General features: G+C 40.4%; 1 protein-coding gene across 1 annotated transcript in view; it reads left to right on the forward strand.

The window, feature by feature from the left end:
• Positions 1–19,146, forward strand: part of nphp4 (nephronophthisis 4) — a 249,560-nt gene that overhangs the window by 178,815 nt on the left and 51,599 nt on the right. Inside the window, exons 17-18 of the mRNA XM_033629764.2 lie at positions 5,755–5,915; positions 6,822–7,005. Coding sequence (XP_033485655.2) covers positions 5,755–5,915; positions 6,822–7,005 — 345 coding nt within the window. The remainder of the gene's footprint in view (positions 1–5,754; positions 5,916–6,821; positions 7,006–19,146) is intronic.

Below are 19,146 nucleotides of genomic sequence, written 5' to 3' on the forward strand. Positions count from 1 at the left end.
TTGCATCTTTACCTGACTCTGTACCTTTTTATTATTGGAGTCATAAAGCCTTGGGAGGAGCACAAATTTTCCTCTCGAATTCAAGCAGATTAAATTACTCGATTTGCAACAATGCAACCTCACTTGAGTGTTCGTCACCTTTACACACAATAGCACTGCCTATGAGATTTACTTTGCATTCAGTCTGAACACAATAATATTTAAACTTAACGTTCACCTATGATTCTTTTGAATAGATGGGTTTAGTAACTTTAGCAAACTCCCAGCATGCTGTAGCTCCACTCAGCTTCATCACCTGTGAGTCTACAGGGCCTTTGGAGAAATATGTAACGTTGCCAGCTGGACAGTTCAGTGTCCTAAGAATAATTTAAAATTAGAGAGTCTTTACATAGTGGTTGTCAACAGTGCTGGATTTGAAAAGATATTTTCACCACTACAACCTCTCGTAAATTTCATCCACGCTGTTTATATCGCCTTTTCAGAGGCAAAGAAGTTTCCCAAAAAAAAATGGTAGTCACTGTGACCTCAGTAAATCCAGCAGAAGACAACGTAATCCTCTGTTAACAACCCTCTATTATTTGCACTATTGTCCCGTAAATGCAGAAGCAATTGACCAATCATAGCTTAGTGACCATAATTTTACAGGGTTCTTCTTTTATGAAGTGTAATTAGCCTATTATTAGATATATTTTGCCACTTTTTTTAATCATTTTTCCATTGCTCTTTACTAATAACAAGATGGGAGAAGTAAACGTGATACATGATATAAAATTTGAGTCTACAACTATTTATTTTACAACTCCACGAAACATTTCTACATTTGCACAAATATTTTTGTCACAAGATATCCTCCAAATAACACCATAACAATAATATCAATCCAAATGTGAGGGCAACTTGCTTTAGGTAATGCAAACTGTAGTTGCATTCATCTACAAATGTTGCATATAGGTAGTACTGTAAAACAGCCATCGGAGCACTGAGTCATTTCAAAATGAATCTGCAGTGAGAAACCTTGAGTGAAACCTTTTTTATTATTATGAAACAAAAAGACAGTTTCCCACAGATACTTTGGCGAACGTAGCCTCAGTCTACCGTGATGCTCTGGTTTGCGTCAGCCTCCACATCTAGCTGTACACTCTGTGCATCCTCACTGTTTTCTTTGCCTGCAGCCTTCACAGCGTTGTTGAGAGTTGTTGATCCCCGGAAGGATTTTCAGCCCGCCTGGCCTGCTGTGTACACACCAGGCAGGCCATCCAGGTTAGGGGAGGGGGGTGGGGGTTCTGTTGGGTGCCGCTCCTCGTCTGCAGACTTAGCTGCACACATACGCAGACACAGTCACAGACACACACACACACAGCCCTGTACAACCCTTGGGCCAGATCTGTCAGCTCTTCCCCGCTTGTGAGCACAAACACACATAGCACATTCTCTCTCTCTCTCTCTCTCTCTCTCTCTCTCTACCGCTTTCCCTCTGTGCTCTCATTGCCACCCGTCCACTGCACACAAGCCCAGAGCATGCTGGGAGAATTAATGGTCCAAGTGGAGAGAGTTGGCGGCTGGCTGGGGAGCGGGGAGGGAGTGGGGGGAGGTGAAGGAGTCTGTGTAGGTTAGGTTAAAGGAAAAGGAGTTCTTACGCAGCACAGAAATATCAAGACTGCTTTGGTCTTTGTCTGCCTTCGCCTGTCTCTTTATCTTTTTTCATGAATACTGTCAAACAAGCCTGTAATAGCTGGTGTCACTGTTGTCTACTTTAGATAAAATCGAGGTTCCCCTAGTTGGTATATTTTTGTTCTTATTTCATTTCAGATGTCTGATCAGAAAATCTGTTCCAGCGTGGGTGGATTTTGCTCAGCAGTCTGTGAAACCTTCACTGTAACCTACCTCAACTCACTTTAATGAGCTGCAGCCTACCCAGATGAGGGTGGATCAGGGGCTTTTATACCTTGACAGGAAGAAACAAGAACATTACTGCAGTATATGATCTGATAAATTAAAACTAAAATTTAATTTTGAGCATGTAAATGCATTCTTTATTACTATATGTAACAAAACAATCTAAACTTTAATGTCCATTCACTAGCTTTTCGGAGCTTTCAACTGTATCTCACAGGCGCAGACACACAGTCATACACACGCACACTACCAACAGTGGACTTTCATTGTTCGCAGACCAAGTGTGGACCTCTCTTTCTGTCTTTCCAGTCATTTTGGAAAAACAAAAGTAGAATAGAAAATTTACTTTAAAGGTATCTATAAATATGTATAGAATAGCATATATAGAAATTGCCAACAGGCAATCCTTGACCAATGTTAATGAAAGCCCAACAGCTACTAAATAGACCCTGTAGGGAGAGTGTTTTCTCAAATTCAGGTTCTCATTTACACTAATAGCAAATTCATTAAAGGAATAGTTCACCCACAAAATGGTCAATGTAAGGTTTTGTAGAAAATGCATGTGCTTTGGAAGAACTGAGTTTACAACTGGATAAATGAGACCTGGATTATACTGCTCGAGTTGTGTGAGTTTTTGTAAACAGATGTTAAGATGTAATTTTGCTGTTGTGAGACATCGTCCCACTGTACTTCAATTCATCAAGAATTTTCTTCCTAAATTTGAGGTAGCATGGTGTAAGTAATTGATATACAAATGGTCCCTTGTTTATCCCTTGAAAATGTTGATAGCTATACCTAAAAAGATCAGACAGATGATTTTAAGGGTTTTAAGTTCTTAAAGTCTATTGAAGACTTGACATCAGATTCAGTAGAATATTATGGAGCTGTTTGCCTTCAACAAAACTTTGTATCTAAACCCTAAATAACAGACCGCTGACCTCAAAACAGGCTGTCTTCTGCATGCATGCTTGATGGGAAAACTGAGTGTCCGTGTCTGTGTGTGTGTGTGTGTGTTTAAAAGGAGAAAAGTTTTCTGTCCGCTCATGTGTGGAGAGAGTCACAGGGGCTTGCTGGTCTCTTTAACACAGCAGGGCTGTCACCAAAGGTCCTCATTACTCCACTTCTATCCAACCAGTTGCTTCTCTGCACGTTCAACTTATGGGAATAAAGACAGCATGGGGGCTTTGATACAGAGTTGGAGGGATGTTGTTGGGGAGGAATTCTAGGAGTCGAGTTGGTACGCAGACCCACACTCACACCTTTAATAGACATGCATGGTAACATTAACACGGCGCTGCAGGTTGGGTTTGGGCTGCAGCTGACTGATTGTACCCACTCACCAGCTGAGCTGGATCACTGATGGGGTCAGTTTCATTTGAACTGCTCGGAGTTAGAGGATGAGTCAGATTTGAAGTGGGTGCCTTGCAGAGCCGTCATCAGAGAATCACAGGGCACTTGTTGTACATTCTCAAAATCAGTCTGGGCTTTTATTCTGATCTGGTTTAATCATAATGAAATGTCTCATGTGTGTCCCTGCATGTGACCTTGCAGGAGTGGACAAAATAACAAATGGCTAACGATATAAATACTAAATATCCGAAGACATTTAGGACCGCCTGTTGTCCTCAGAATAGTCCTCAAACTGTGTGTGTAGTGTTTTCCTCAAAAAGAAAAAAAAACCTTTTTCTTCTGAGTGATGAAGAGGAGAATCTACTCCTCTTAAGGGTCCACTGTGGAAGTGCTGATTAAAGCCATGACTTTATCCCGCTGTTCATAAAATCACTCTTGTGGTTTTCTGGCCGTGTTAGGTACCATTATCATCTTGAATTATGGGAACCCTAGGGTGCTGCTGATTTTGTGAAATGGCCTCATACTCCCTGGTTATTGTACTCCCATGCAGTGCAATCATCAGACCTAATGACTCCCACTAGATGGCTGCAGCACCAGTTCAGATCTGTCCACAAGGTTGACAGCTGGTTACAGATATTATGGCTCTTCCCCCAAATTCAAAGCCATCTGGGTGGAAGCACGGGGCTAAAATAATGATTACACCTGTGACTTTTTCTCCAGGTTGTGTACCTGATGTGTTTTGTTGTCAGTAGAGACATAAATACACTGGTTCTGTCTTTAGACTGTACAGCAATTTTGTGGTTTTCATTCTCAACTTGTTATTGCATCAGTACAGTGTATCATAAATGTTTTACAAATTAAAGGGTGATTCAGTGTTGCACCTCCATCAACATATAAAATAAATAGATAAATGGATATAGTTCTTTTACTGAGTCTGTCATCCATTTCTATTATCTGCTGGGATGGCAACCTTGCTACTTAAGAGGAGATGTTGTGGCCAGAAAGATAGTGGAAATACAGCTCAGTAGCTTGAATCACATATTCAGCAGGCAGGTGCTCAATAAAGCAATGGCCCCCCACTTAGTTCAAAGTACAAGCTGTTACCATTTGGCCTTTGCCTAAGTGCCCCTGTCGCCACCAAAAAACGGTACATGAATTCCCTCAACCCTGTCTCCATTCAAGTCTTGAATGCAGATGGCAGGAGGACGTAACTGCTGCTGTTGTTGACTTTGTGACAATGGTAGCGTCAGTGGTGATATAACACTGACAATTATGGCTTTTTAATATTGAGGTAGAGTATATTATATTTGTAGTTATAATCTTGCATGATGGTACTGATGTCAAGGACTACACTATAGAGATGTTCTCATGATGGTAATGTACACTACATTAACAATTGGTTGTTGCTAGGTGCTGTTGACAATTTTCAATGTTTATTTTATTATTAATAGCCTCCTTGGGGTTAAGGTGAACACTTAAAGCCTGCCACAGAGGAGCTTAATGACTCAGGACAATTCTCAACTGCGCATAGGTGTAATCCACCTTGGCCATGTGTTTGTTTCTACTGCTGTATGTGTCTTTGTTATATTGCATGTTTTATGTCTCATGTTTTACTGTGTGTTGTTATGCTTGCTGCAGCCCAAATTGCCCACTGGGGACTTGAGTTGGAACTGACTTGGGATAAACAGATAAAAACAAACACAGGATCTTACACTTTCAATGTTTTCCAAATTTAACACCTCCAATTTGCAACAGTGGCCTCCAAGCCTAAGCCCAAAGAACTCTAATGATATCCAAGTAGGGCTGCAATGATAATTATTTTAATTATTGATTAATGGATTCATTGTTCGGTCTGTAAAATGTAGTTAAGCCAAAAGTGCACATAATAGTTTTCTTAAGCTGTGTTCAGATGTGTTGTTTTGCTCAACTATCACTCTAATACTTGCATATTATTCAGTTAATATGGCATGAGACAAAAAGAAAGCAGCAGATCTTCACAACTGACAAGCTGGAAAGTGGAGTATTTGGATATAGTAATTAATTAAAGTAGTTGCCTTTTTTTCCCCTGTTGATTAACTTTTGTATTAATCAGCTAATCGTTGCAGCTCATCTATGCTTGGGCGTCTTGCTCTAACCAAACCCAATCAGTAGTGAGTGACTTATTCGTCCTGCTGATGCCATTTTGAGTTGACACAGAGGCTACAGTTGCTAGGAGCAGTTTACTAAACGCATTTGACATTTTATTAATAACAGTAAAAGGAAGAGTTGTTATTTCTTGTCCAAGCTCATCACCATTTTGTAAAATTTTTTCTGTCACTATTTAAGTGGATGTAGCTAGGTAGCTAGCTGTGTAGGAAAATGATATCCACATTCTTAGTCTTGTTTCTCTAGCTGGAGGAAACAGCCATCAACTACCATAGCACCACATTTATTAATCACACTGTCATAATTTTTGAACAGTGTATGTAGTTTTTCCTCCATGTTGAAGTCTCCTCTCTCTTTGTGAAGGCTCTCCAGGCCTGCAGGTGCAGTTCAGAGTAGATGAGGGTTTCCTGAAGCCCGGGGAGAAGCGCTGGTTCCTGCGCTACCTGGCCCTCCACACCATGCATATCGACATCTGGGACAGTGACTCATTGCTCCTCATAGGTTCTACTGCCATCGAGCTCAAGGTAAAAGACTGAGACTTATGATTCCAATGTATCTAGATGAAAGGGATCAAGAGTGATATTAGTTGTGTGTATTACACATAGAGTCCTAGTCTCACTGGTGTTGTGTTCATCACAAGAACTTGTCCGAGTCAAAGCATTGAAAATGACAAAACACATCCTGTTCACACGTGCATTGTCAACTCGTGACACACCTTCATTGCAATGCAGTGCATCTGTCACGGATCCATGCAGCGCTTGCAGATTGTTTGAACACATTAAATAGAATAAACCAGGCGTTGCAGAGAAAACTGCTACTGATAATAGAATGTCAAATACGAAAACACTTCAATATACTGTATATTACTCAGGATTCCTGAAATACAAAAAACAGACATTTCATAACAGTTGTTAAAAATGGTTTTACTCCATGACTACTGGAACCAGAACAAAAACAAATTATCTTACTTTATGAGATATGCAAATGTGGATAGTGAACAAATTCAGTGCTATTTAGTGTTGCTCCCTGTGTACTACTCTGTGTTCAAGGATTTGACCGAAGCAAGTTTCCCTCCTATTTTAACCTCTAAAGAATAAACGAACCACACATTAAAAGCTCTTTAATTATGGTCCTTTCAACTCTGCTGTTTATTGATTGGACTGAAACTCTCTTGCCAACCTTGATGTGGAATTGATTTGTTTTGCAACTTGGTGAATTTTGTAAAGCATTTAATGAGAAAAAATTAAGGGAGTAGTTTACAACTGGGCAGGGCTGTTTTGACCTCATTCATTTAGCCACAACTCAAACTCCTGTTCCCAGCGTATTTGTGCTTCATTTGACTTAATTTAATCATTTTCCCCTATATCTTGATTGGCATTGGCATTTGTGTTTGATGCATGCATTTCTCACACCCTATTCTGCATCCTCAGTACATGTTGCGTCAGGGTAAATCAGCAGTCCAGGCCCTTCACGAGGTGGAGGTGCTGACTACCGATTACGTGGGAGAGGACACCCTGCTGACGAGCACAGATGTGGGACAACGGTCAGCCGTCAGCCCCATGACGGTCCACACCATTGTCAGAGGCCGGCTGCACATACGCACAGGCAACATAGGCAAGTACTGCAAGACTTTTCTTGACACTGTGTTGTTTATGTCCTGCTTTGCTTATCAAATACTGACATGCCCATAGCTAACATCAACATATAATATCAACAGGTGGACGGACAAACCCAACAACACTCCTAAGAGAATACATCACCCTCCAAATGAATATTTATATATCGATTACTTACCCCGTGTTGCCTCCAATATGTGAAGAAAACTTTTTTTTTTCTCAAATACCTTCGTGATGAAAGAAGAATCCAAAAACAGCAAACCATTCTTGATGAATTAAAGGGTGGCAGCATTTAACAACAAAACTATATCAAAACATTGGTTCATTAACTTTAACATGCATAATGATCCAAGTTTCATTTATTCAGTCATATGCTCGATACTTACCAACAGTCCTTTATGATGAGGAACTGAACTAAAAGTGAAACCGTTGGTGTTTTAAAGGGTCAGTTCAGATACACCAAAGACACACAAGCACAAATTACTGATTGAGGCAGTGGTAGGCCTGCAGCTCCCCATATCAGTGAGGTAAAATTACTGATTTTATCAGTGGAGTCTGGCTTTAAGAGAGTGCATAGATAAGTATCACTTTTAGTTCAGTCCCCTCCTGTCAGAGAAGGCTGCGTGTTTGGGAAAAACTGAACATATGACCAAAAAAAAGAGACTTGGATCAAGTTGTGTGAAGGCTTGTCAGCACATGTTTTGATATAGTTTTCCCGTTGTTGAACATGCACCCCTGTGACTTCAGTTTATAAAGAATTTTCTCCATTTTTTGGATTCTTCATTCAAAGTGGAGACAAGCAAGACAAACAAAGTTTTCTTCACCAATTCAAAGGCAACAGGGGGTGAGTAATCGATGTAAGTGATAATTTACGGGGTTAATTGTTCCTTAAAGTGTGACAAAATGATCTCAACTCAAGGTCCACCTACTAGCCTTTTTTTTTTTTCGGAACTGGCTTACAAACCATTGTGTGACCTAAGTATAGACCTTAAGTGACATTATTTACCCAAGAATAAACTTCTAAGCTCAACGGTGTTAGGTACAGTACTTCTTAATAAATAATCAATGCCCTGTATTCCCTGATTGCACTGATTGTACAAGCCATTATTGTTAATGGATATATGTGAGAGCCTTTTGATCTTCTGTACCTTGATAAGGTACTAGGGACTGATGAATGAGCTTAAGATGCTACATGGTGAATGCACTTGGAATACTGAATGAATTATTTCGTACAAATTCATCTGACCAGCAGGATAGTTGTCTCACTTTGTGTTGCTGTTAGCGTATACTCCTGTGGAGAAACTTGTAAATCAAATAGTCTAAATCTCTCACTGCCCCCACTGGGACACAGAGGAGGGTTGAGAGCGAATGCACAGGATGAGGGCTGCTGCGAATAGCTTGGTATTTGCATTCCCAAAAGCGTGAAGGTAAATGTAAGGAAAGCCAGGAAATTGTATTTGTTCTAACTTTCAAAAGAAAATCCAGTTTCAATATCACCCAAATCTCCTTCTACTTCTGAAATATTTACAGCAGTCTTTTATATTCAGGTCATATTCCATTTGGAGCCTCACATTATGAAGTAATGTTGTCTGTTTACTTTTATTGATGTGTAGAGTTGGGAAATGACAGTGAATCCCCAGGGCTGCTGCTGCCGCTGTTGTTGAAAGTTCCCATTTTCTGGAGGTGTGCAGGCTTGCAAAGCAAACACTATGCCAAAGCGAAATATCTTGATGTGATAGTTCCACTCCGTCTAGCAACTGAGCACCTTTCCTCTTCCCCTCGCACTCATCCAATTTGGGCCTGGCGTGCCCCCGCGGTGCGATGGCAGCTGACGATAGCTTCCTCGCCATTAATCAACTGTTGAAACGATACTCCCTCTCATAAACAATGCATCATTCTCCGGGCCTCAGAAACTCTGCGGAGTGCCATTGTTGGGGCTAAATATGCCAGCACTTATCACTCAAAGCAGGTTGAGAGCACAGTGGGTTATTGGGTGTGCTGGGGATGGAGGGGGGCGCTGTGTCTGGCATGTAAATTCCAATCAAGGCTCAGATATCCATCAGGCGCCCGGGCCGACAGTCAGAATCAATTTGGGGAGGGAGGACTCGCAAGCACTTTTCTTTGTTTCTGCTTCCATCTGTCGCTGCCTTTCTCACATTCACACTCCTCTCTTCGCTCTTTATCACTGTCTTCCTGTTTTCTCCTATTCATCCATTTACCTCTTACCCTTCTATCACACACTCACTCTTCCACCTTCTATTTGGCTGTTTGTTTTCTTCTCTCACCTCCCCTATATCCTCTGTCTTTCCCTGCGCCTCTCATCAAGCTGTAATAAATAAGCACTCTTATTTTGTGGGTGGGACGGGATGAGAAGCTCGGTCATTAATGCTCACTGTTGTTGGGGGAGGGGGAGCATGTGCAGCAGAAGTTACTCAGAGAATGACAGATGCTTTTGCTGTATGAAGACTTTGACAGAGATTTGATAGAAGGGACACACTCAGTGACACACACAGACACACACACATAAGCACGGTTGCATATCAAATCTCTCACACATCCCGGGAAGGGACGTGCTCACGCATACGCACAGACATATAGACAGACAGGTGTAGCAGAGCGTGGACAGGTTGTGTGATGAGGCAGGGTGGCAGAAATGAGAGGTGGACAGGTATCGCTGACATCATGTGAGAACCCTGTAACTCCAATTTTTTTTGTCATTTTCAAGTTCAATAGAAGGATTACATGGCTTCTCTATGGATTGGAAAAATTCTACTACCCCTAAATCCCTACTGGATGGGCTCAAAAAATGCACGCCGGCCAAGCTGAATGGCAGGCTATATTTCTGTGTTGACAGTGTGCAGATACAGCTCCTGGATTTCAGTTCAAGAGGTGAAGGAAGGTTGCTTGAAAATGGTTGATGACACAGGGTTCAGGAGAAAAGAAGAAATGTGTGGCGGCAGTGTGATGGGAAGGGTAGCTAAAGCATTAAAAGCTTTTTTCACTGAGGCTGAAATGTCCTTTTGTTGTGAGGATCTTATTTATTTAGAATAATGTGCTGATTCAATATTAGTCATGCACTGTTATGTGATAAATAATGACTGGTTTAATGCGTACCATAATTCTTGACTATTAGCCCAGGGCGTTTTATTAGTTCAACTTTAGTAGCTTAATTTGAAACAGGCTTATTAAAGGCAGAGTCCTAGGTTACATTATAGTAACAGTTTCCTCTGTTTTCTGATCTGCTCCTGTTTTCATTTGTTCTTAATGCTGTTTGTTGTTAATGCAAACTGAAAACTCTTCCATGTTTACCTGTTGTTATTTTCATAAATTCAGCATACTCTACATTGTAATACTTAGTAGGAATGCAGCTGCAATTATTTTGGTTGCTGATTAATTTGCCCATTACTTTCTTGATGAATTGAAAGCTGTTTGGTCATAAAAATGTCAGAAAATGGTGAAAAATGTTAATCACTGTTTCCTTAAGCCCAAGATAATGTCCTCACATGTTACAATATTTGGTTTGCTGTCATAAAGGAGTAAAGAAACTGGAAAATATTCAAATTTTAAGGAGCTGAAATCAGATAATTTTGACTTTAAAAATGACTCAACTTACTAAACCGATTAATATATTATCAAATTAGTTGGTGATGAATTTATTTGTTGACAACTAATCAATAATCATGCAGCTGTAATGCTCAGTACTTTACTGCTTTCTCTTTCTCACAGAAATGTTTTCATTCACTGTTTCCAGTTGCTTTGAATTTGCCTTTTGTTAAGTAGGGGGTGTAAATCACTAGTTTCATGACAACATCATATTAAATCAATTCTTTGGACAACTATTACATATTTACCAATGTCACTAGGTCTGCCACAATATGATATCCGCTCAATTCAATTCAATTCAGGGGCCTGAGTTCGATATAAGATGATATCATATGCCCATTTCATACAATCTGTTACAGATGAAGCTGCTACCCCTTTCTCTTTTGCTTTTGGCCATAAAAGATAAAAACAACGTGTACATAATGTAAATAACTGTAACCGGCTAATTTTACAGTAAAGTTTACTTTAAATTGACTTCACAAACACATAAAACAGCATCTGAGAAGTTAGCCTTGAGCTCTCTCTGGAGGAAATTTTTGAATTTTGACCCAAACTATAATCTTTTTCCTAAAACTTCATGGCTATCTGGTTTAAAGCCCTGAAGGCAAACTTCTCCCAACAGCCCTAAAACATGGAATAACAAGATCTTTTCTAAAAGTATAAAATTTGGCTTTTGCTAGTCACTCATTACTAGCTTAAGCACTTTTACTAGGTAAAAGTGCTTAATCCGATACCGATATCACAGCCTTGAGTTTTGGCCAATACCAATACCGATCCGATCCAAGCGCGTATTATACATATTCACTTATTTTGTTGTCAGTCATGTTAGAAAAGGTTTGATCAAGCGATATTACTCTAACAAGAACAACTATATAATCGGGTTAGTTAGAATGATCCACAACAGTTAGTATGAGAAACTGACCTGTTTATTGTTAACAGGGTTAAATAAACAAACTTTAAACTTGAACATTAACATTAAATAAAAAATATAGCTGGTTTGCTTTGGCTGCTTTGACCCCTTAATAAATAGAAAATAAATCAACACAAGAAATCTTTAAAATGTCGAACATTAATATTAAAATAGCAGCAAGACTCCACACACTTGTGCTTTGGCCCCCTAATAAATAAAAAATAGATTAACACCACAAGACATTGTTGGCATTTAACAAACAATGCAGCCTTTCCTTTTCAGTTATTTTAGTAGTGTTTATGTAGTCCATCCATGGCTCCAGTTTCACTAATTGTGCCCAAAACAATGCCATCAGTGCTCTTTACTTAAACAGTAAGAGTGTAAACCAAATAAAAATATCACTCTCAAAAAACCAGAGCAGAAAACAAATAGTCAGTTAACTAAGTTGACCGCTACTCTTCCTACCCTCCGTGTGTGTCTGCCGTCTGCATGCTGGCCTGGTGGATTGATAGTAAGAGCTGGAGCAGATCACTGGAATGGACTGCTTGAATCGTGGAGCGCTGGGCAGGTCGGAAAACCTGGAGCGGATTCCGTGCTGGATCGGAGTTCTTGGATCGGCATTTTTCCATGCAGTCCGATCCGGTGCCCGTTTTTTGCTAATATCGGCGGCCGATCCGATATTCGGATCGGCATTGGCCATTGTTAAAATGAAGAAGCTTATGTTGCAGTGTTACTGCAGTAGGTTAGCAGCACTGCTACACAGCTACATCATATTTCCTGAGTATCCTATCTTGCAGTAGTATTGTTTACATACGTGCATGTGCTTTGTCTGTTGACCAATAGTTTTTTCGAAATCCAAGGTATTTCCACAGCGCTGATTTATTCTTGAGTAAATAATTTTATCCGTATTGTCTTTTTCTTATCTGCCTGGCAGTGTTTGATGATGACACAGTATTTCAAAATAAAGGCGTTTCCTAAAGATGATGATATGGATTGATATTGTCACTTTGCTTCAATGATATGGAGTCGTTGATCACTGAACCGATAAACTGATCAAGAGTGATGGATCGTTACACCCCTGCTGTTGAGTTTCTGTCAATAAAACTCAGCACTGTGTGCAGATTTTTACATTAAAAACCTTCCAGTGACTGACAGGGCATAACCCCTCCCATTCCCGATAGGCTTGATTTAGGACAATTGCAGGAAGCGTTGAATTTCAGTGACAGTAACTTCGTAGCACTCAGAAAAATGTCAGGATGGAAGTGATTGAAATTGATTAGGACATAAAACCAGTATTTCTGTTGAAAAGGCAGAGTCAGCAGCAGAGTGGTTACTATAGCATGTAGTTGCACTGATGGAATTTGTGCTGTGGAAATTTTCATTATTCTGCATTTACCATATGAGCTATGATGTTATGTAGCCTCCCCAAAAAGAATGTAGGATTAAAAAAAAAAAAGTATTAGTTACATGATCATATGTGGATCTCTCTTTTCCCCTCTATGCTATTATTATTCACAAGCAATGCAGTCCTGACTACATACTGCTCTCTCCCTTTTCTAATTTTACGTGTTTAAGTCATGCATGCTATTAATCATGTCTTTACTTCACCCCGTTGGGAATCCATCAGAATTAGGCTTGGAAAAAGTGAGTGGCAGACTGTCATTCCCAAAATGAAAAAGAGTGAAACACCAAATGATATCCTTTTTAATCATCACAAGGTGGGATTGACAAGTAATTAATTAAATGGTAATGATATACGCTGTCAGGCCTATTCAATCATTCTGTAAAGCAGCTTTTATTAATAGCGTCGTAAAGGGCTAAAGAAAGTGGCTTAATCAGAATAATAGAGAGTTGTGAAATCTCGGTTCAAACCTGGGGGGTTGGTTTTACTGTGGTTTGAGGTCTTGACGATGGGAAACAGCACTCCCACACAGAGAACTGTAGGAGCAGATGAAGAGTGTATAGACCATGACGACAGCCTGCTTGTCCCATGAAGCTGATCGACTGGTGAATCCAGAGGAAGGCTATGATGCTTTATTGATTTCATCTGCTAGATCCACATGAACTCTGAGTTGATAATGAAGATAGAGGCAAGGAATACATTAAAGGGAGAGCTTTAACCTTAACTCACATAAAAACCATGGAACAACAATTTAAAGCTGGAACTAATGGAGCACCTGTCAAGTTGAGCCACCGTCTGCTGAGTCAAAGCAGAATCATCAGGTACGAGGTAGCAACTTTGTCCGAAAGATGGTAAATACAATAAACACACAAACATTAAATAATCTTTGTTATCCATGATGTCATTGTGATGTAAAGCTCAGAGCTTCCCCACAGACAGATGCTGTGGATTAATTGATGGTCTGTTGTATTATATTATCTCTCTCAAACAAACAGGCAAGCAAACACAACATAGATAGATGGCAGATGGATAAAAAGTAAAGGATGGGTGAAATAAAATAGCAAAGAATGAAGGAAGCGAGGACAGGCAAGCCATTATCATAGATTTGAGGCTGTAGAATCATATAACAGGGAGGCTACATAAGCCCCATTTCCCTCGAGCAGTCCGGTACAGTTCAGTTCAGTCCAGTACACTTTTTCCCCTGTTTCCACTGTGAAAAGTTGTGGAAGGTACCAACGGAACAGTTCTGTACTATCCCTAGTTTTGGTACCCCTCTGTTGGGGTACCTAACACACATATCTGGTACTAAAAGGTAGAGCTGTGAACACTGCAGTCCGTTGATTGGTCAGTAGTGGACGGTCACTCTGCTCAGGGCCGAGTTGTGGCTGGTTTTGTGGCTCATGTAACCACTGTTCATACTGTGGAGAGTTTTGTTAGTAGACTATAACTACAAAATGAAAGGATGTTTTGCTGCCTCTGGCAGCAGCTGGAATTGATGAACAAAATACTTAATTCACTAGTCTGAGCGCCAGTGATTTTAAGGTGCAACATTTACTTATGTCACTCAGTGCATGAGTTGATGATATGAATCAATCAAGATACCTTTTTATGTGACAACTTTGACCTTTACTTAAGATGTTATTGTCTCTTCAATGACATTCTCTTTTAGTAATGAGTGAATCTTCAAGCATTAAAAAATATACATTAATTTCAACCGGATTATGTGAACTGCATATATTCTTATCATCACGTGGAGAAAAAAACGAAATATTGCAGAGCACTGTTCCTGTGGGCCCCAGCAGCACTTAGCCTCTGCGCTTGCCTGAGAAGGACTGAATGCACAAACCTGCTATTTTTGAATATCCCATCGAGACAGACTCTCACTGCAGCCTGTTTTATTTTGAGCTGAAAATGTTGGCGTGCAGCTTCGTTCTGTGGACGATAAACGAGATGCAGACTGATAAAGCAGGAAAGACAGTGAGTGACAACAACCCTGTTGGCATGAAAGAGAACTGTTTGCGGTGAAAACACTAAACGGACCAAGAGTCTAGGTACCATGTCTGAAGGATTACTTTTGGTTCCAAAGGTACTCTACCAAAAGTGTTTGGTGGAAACAGGACTATAGTGAACTCAAGCAGTGGGGTGTCTACATGTCTACATTGCCGTTTTCTTGCCAGCAGTAGGACCTGAAGATCGCAGTGTTGCTCAGTTTCATTGGCAGTTCCTTTTTTTTTGTATTTCAAAGTGAGCCTTTATATATTGGCATTTACTGGCCAAACTGCCATATGCCTGATACAGATATTCATGGTCCCTAGAGAATGATTGTTGGGGGAACCTCACACCTGTAGTTGGGTTCATTTGGTTTGGACCAAAAGAAAAAAATGATAGTGTTGCATTTAGTTATGATCCATTTCCTCTTCACACTGACTTTTTAAAATGAACCAATGCGAGTAAACATTGGTTTGACTGGACAGTTTGGGTGATGTCGTCCCGCATCATCAGGACCCATGTGGGGAAATCAAATTCTGGTGACTGACAGAGAGTTACCCATCACTTTAATGTATCCAGTGTGTATAAGTTCTATGGTGTCACAACGAGCCCACAAGTAAATAACTGATTATCAGCATTGTTGGAATTTTTAGACTGCAAATTGACTGCAGTTTATGAATAATGTGACTAACAGGTAAAGACAGAACAAAAAGGCAACGTCTTGTACAGTAATGATTCGGCGCTCATTACTGTGGGATCACTGTCACACACTTTTTAATGGACTTAATGGACTGACAAAGTAGAGGCAGTTGGATACAAGCACAGTAGTTTTAACAGCTTTATAATCATGCTGATGTGCATACATGTTACCATGGTGACTAAATATTTGCATAAATATATACACAGATGAATTACTAGATCAAAGACTGATTTCTCGTGGAGGAGGTGGATTTATAGTTGTTTAGTTTTTGAAATCATGCTAAAATCATCTATTTGCTATCATAATATCCTGTGGTTGGTTTGTTTGCTTGTACACCACAAGTGAACCACACTAGCATCCATTTTTGAAGCAAACTGAGCACCACCTTTAGAGACGGGTTTTGATTTGGTTGTTTGGTTCACACAAGGGTTCGATTGACAGCTTTTACACTAGCAAATTAAACCATACCAATCAGGCAAATGGACCTGAGTACATTTTAATAGAACCAAACAGGTTAAGTGTGAAGGCAGTGAATCACCCTTAATGATTTTAGCGACAACTCTTAACTACTGTGTAGTGCCACGATCAGATCGCAGCGGAAAGGGAATGTTTGATGTGGTTTGATTTGATAATAATATGTTAATGTAAAGACACAAGTAAATGCAAACAAACACTTCTCGCTCTGGTAGAACAAATTGTGACAAAGACAAGTCTACAGGTGTTGAAAATGTTTGGATACCCTATCAGATTTCATTTGGCACCATCCTCAGGACAATATGTCAGCATTGTACACAAGATATCTTGTAAACTAATGCTCCCAAGGGAACAAGTCACAAACAAACATTGTGCAATTAACATTTGAAATGCATGTTTTCATCCTTTTTGTTTTTAGCTTAGTTTTGGTCTCCACCAAATCCTGAGGAAAATATCCAGCTGTTTAGCTGCGAGATGCTCCACTATGTTCACCTGCTAGTTGCACTTTTTTTGTCTGGTCCAGGGCGGGTGGTGTACAGTTGGTTTATCAGAAAAAGCTGCTCTGACTGGAGAGAAACAAGGTTGTTAAGAGTGGAAGTTGCAGGGTGTAAAACTAAAACATTAAGCTAAAATACAGTAAAATGCTTCAAAATAAGATGATGATTCTCTGTGGGTTCATCACTTTGAGCAATCCCCTTCATTAGGGCAGCTTTAATGCAACAAATTGGCAGAGGCAGGACCAATTGTCATTGGTGTTCAAGTCAAGTTGCAAGCCTTTTTTTATTTCGTCAAGTAGAGTCTAAAGTCAGTTGTGTTATTTTGGCAGATTTGATATTTAATTGCACAAATTTCCATGCTTCCACCCAAACTTGTATGTCTGAGCAGGGGCGTCACTAAGAGTTGAAAACATCCAGGGCTTAAGCCCTGAAGTGGTAATAATTTTTTACCCAGGGGTCCAGGGGTTTCTCCCCCGGAAAACTTTGGAATAATTCCCTGTTAAACACGTGATTTTAACATATTTTGAAGAAGAATTTTGACAAAGAATGAGCACTTGTCTTCTATTACTGGATTGCCCAACCTGTTAAACCCGAAAGACTTTGAGAACGACTTCGCAAACACAGTGTGAAACAATGCACTAATCACAAAAAATATAGTGATGTTGCACATCAAATTAAACAGCAGAACCTGGGCTACAAGGCTGTATAAACCCTTTTTACTGCCCCAAACACAGCTCAAACAACAACTAAATGAATAACAACAAATCAAACTCCATGCAGCACCGATGTGCCGACCCACTCGACATATTTCGACGCACGTTATGCAAAACACACCGCAGACACCTCAAATGAAAGCAGAGACTCCGCTGTTTCCACACATTTGCGCCAAAGCACTCTACACCAAAGCATCAGAGAGATAGAGGCCAAAGAACAACAACAACAGAAATCGTTTCGCCCAGTGATTAAAATTTCTCTTACCTTTGTTGTTTTGCCGTGAAAAGTTTATTCTGCCGGTAAAACATGGTACATCCTGTTAGACCGACATGTTGTGCTGCATTCAAATGAATCTGGGCTTACATGACGGGCTTTAGGTTCCGGGGGTAAGCATAACAATGACCGCATATGGCAGCTGGCACCTTGCTGTGGACTTTAAGTTGGAAACGAGGTGCTTAATTAGTAAAAACAAAAAAACGGAGGCTTAAAAGATCCGGGGCTATAGCCGGGAATGCCCAGGTCTAACGACATCCATGTGTCTGAGTGAAGGCCATGAGAGTTTAGATAACAATCTCTGATGGTCCAGCTCTATCTTACAGGCATATTGTTTGAGTTTGGCTTCATACAAAGATAATATTAGTTCCACTGCTGAATATTAAGACAGTGAAAACTTTTAATATCCAATTTGGAAACATGTTAGTAATGTTTGCCAGTAGCAAAAAGGCCCATATGTGACTGAAGAGAAAGTCTATTGATATGAAATCATTTTGCTGACTGAGCTGTGTCTGTATCGTTTCTCTCTAACTCCCACTGTCTCTTGCTGTCCCTTTTGCTGTTCACACACACTCAGTCACACACACACACACACACACACACACACACACACAAACAGAGAACATGTATCTGCTTCAGCACAGTAGAGAAGACAGATTAGAACCTTCTCCAGACCTCACAGTGCTCCTCATCTGCAGCGGCCTGATAAGCCCTGGAGAGACTGTTGCAGCAGGAGAGAGGAGAGAAAACCCTGCCTAAAGCTGCCACCAGTGGAACAAAATATCAGTGAAATTTACCTAACAATTAGTTTAGCTCGGTGGCTTGCCTAAGGGGTGCACATACAGTATGTCTCACTCATTAAAAGCTCTTGCTGCTGGTGCATTAAGGCCCCAACTTTATCAACCTTGCTTTTAGCCCTGAGGTGAGAGGGAATCTGCTTATTCTGAAAGGTCAGTGGCCTGGAACGGGGAGGCAGAATAAATCGAATATTGCAGACTACTTTGAAACCCCCTTGGTGCTTGCTCCCATTTGTTCTGGTGGCCAGTAAATCAGTGGTTTGTTGTGGCCTTAACCTCACGAACTGCCAGCAGAGCAAAGAGGGCGGGCAGGTGGGGTAGTGCCGAGTAGGGTTATTGTCATGCAACAGAGAGAGGTAGTCAATAAATTTGATAGAGTTCATCCCCCCAGCACTTTGTTCACAATTACTCTCCTCGACGCAGACAACACAGAGCAGCAAAAGCTGTGCTGGGCTTTCTCTCCGCAACACAAACCAGGAGTATTAGCTTACGTTTCAGTGATGAGGATCATCAGCTCTGTCTTAACAATCTGCCAGGGTGATTCAGCAGTTAGGGACAGATAATGTGACCGAGAGCAAGACATCCACGTCAACCTGGATTAGCACTAAAGTAGGTATTATCTGATGTGCCTAATGATGGTTCCAGTGATAGCTGATTAATTAAAATGATTGACTGATTAAATCAGAGGGTCATAATTGGGTTCATCATCAGGCCATTTGTTTTATTGCGGGCGAATAGCACCCGGTGTTCATCTTATCGCGTCCTTGCAGGCTTATTGTA

This window comes from Epinephelus lanceolatus, chromosome 8 (assembly GCF_041903045.1).
Source record: "Epinephelus lanceolatus isolate andai-2023 chromosome 8, ASM4190304v1, whole genome shotgun sequence".
In the NCBI taxonomy this organism is placed as follows: Eukaryota; Metazoa; Chordata; class Actinopteri; order Perciformes; family Serranidae; genus Epinephelus; species Epinephelus lanceolatus.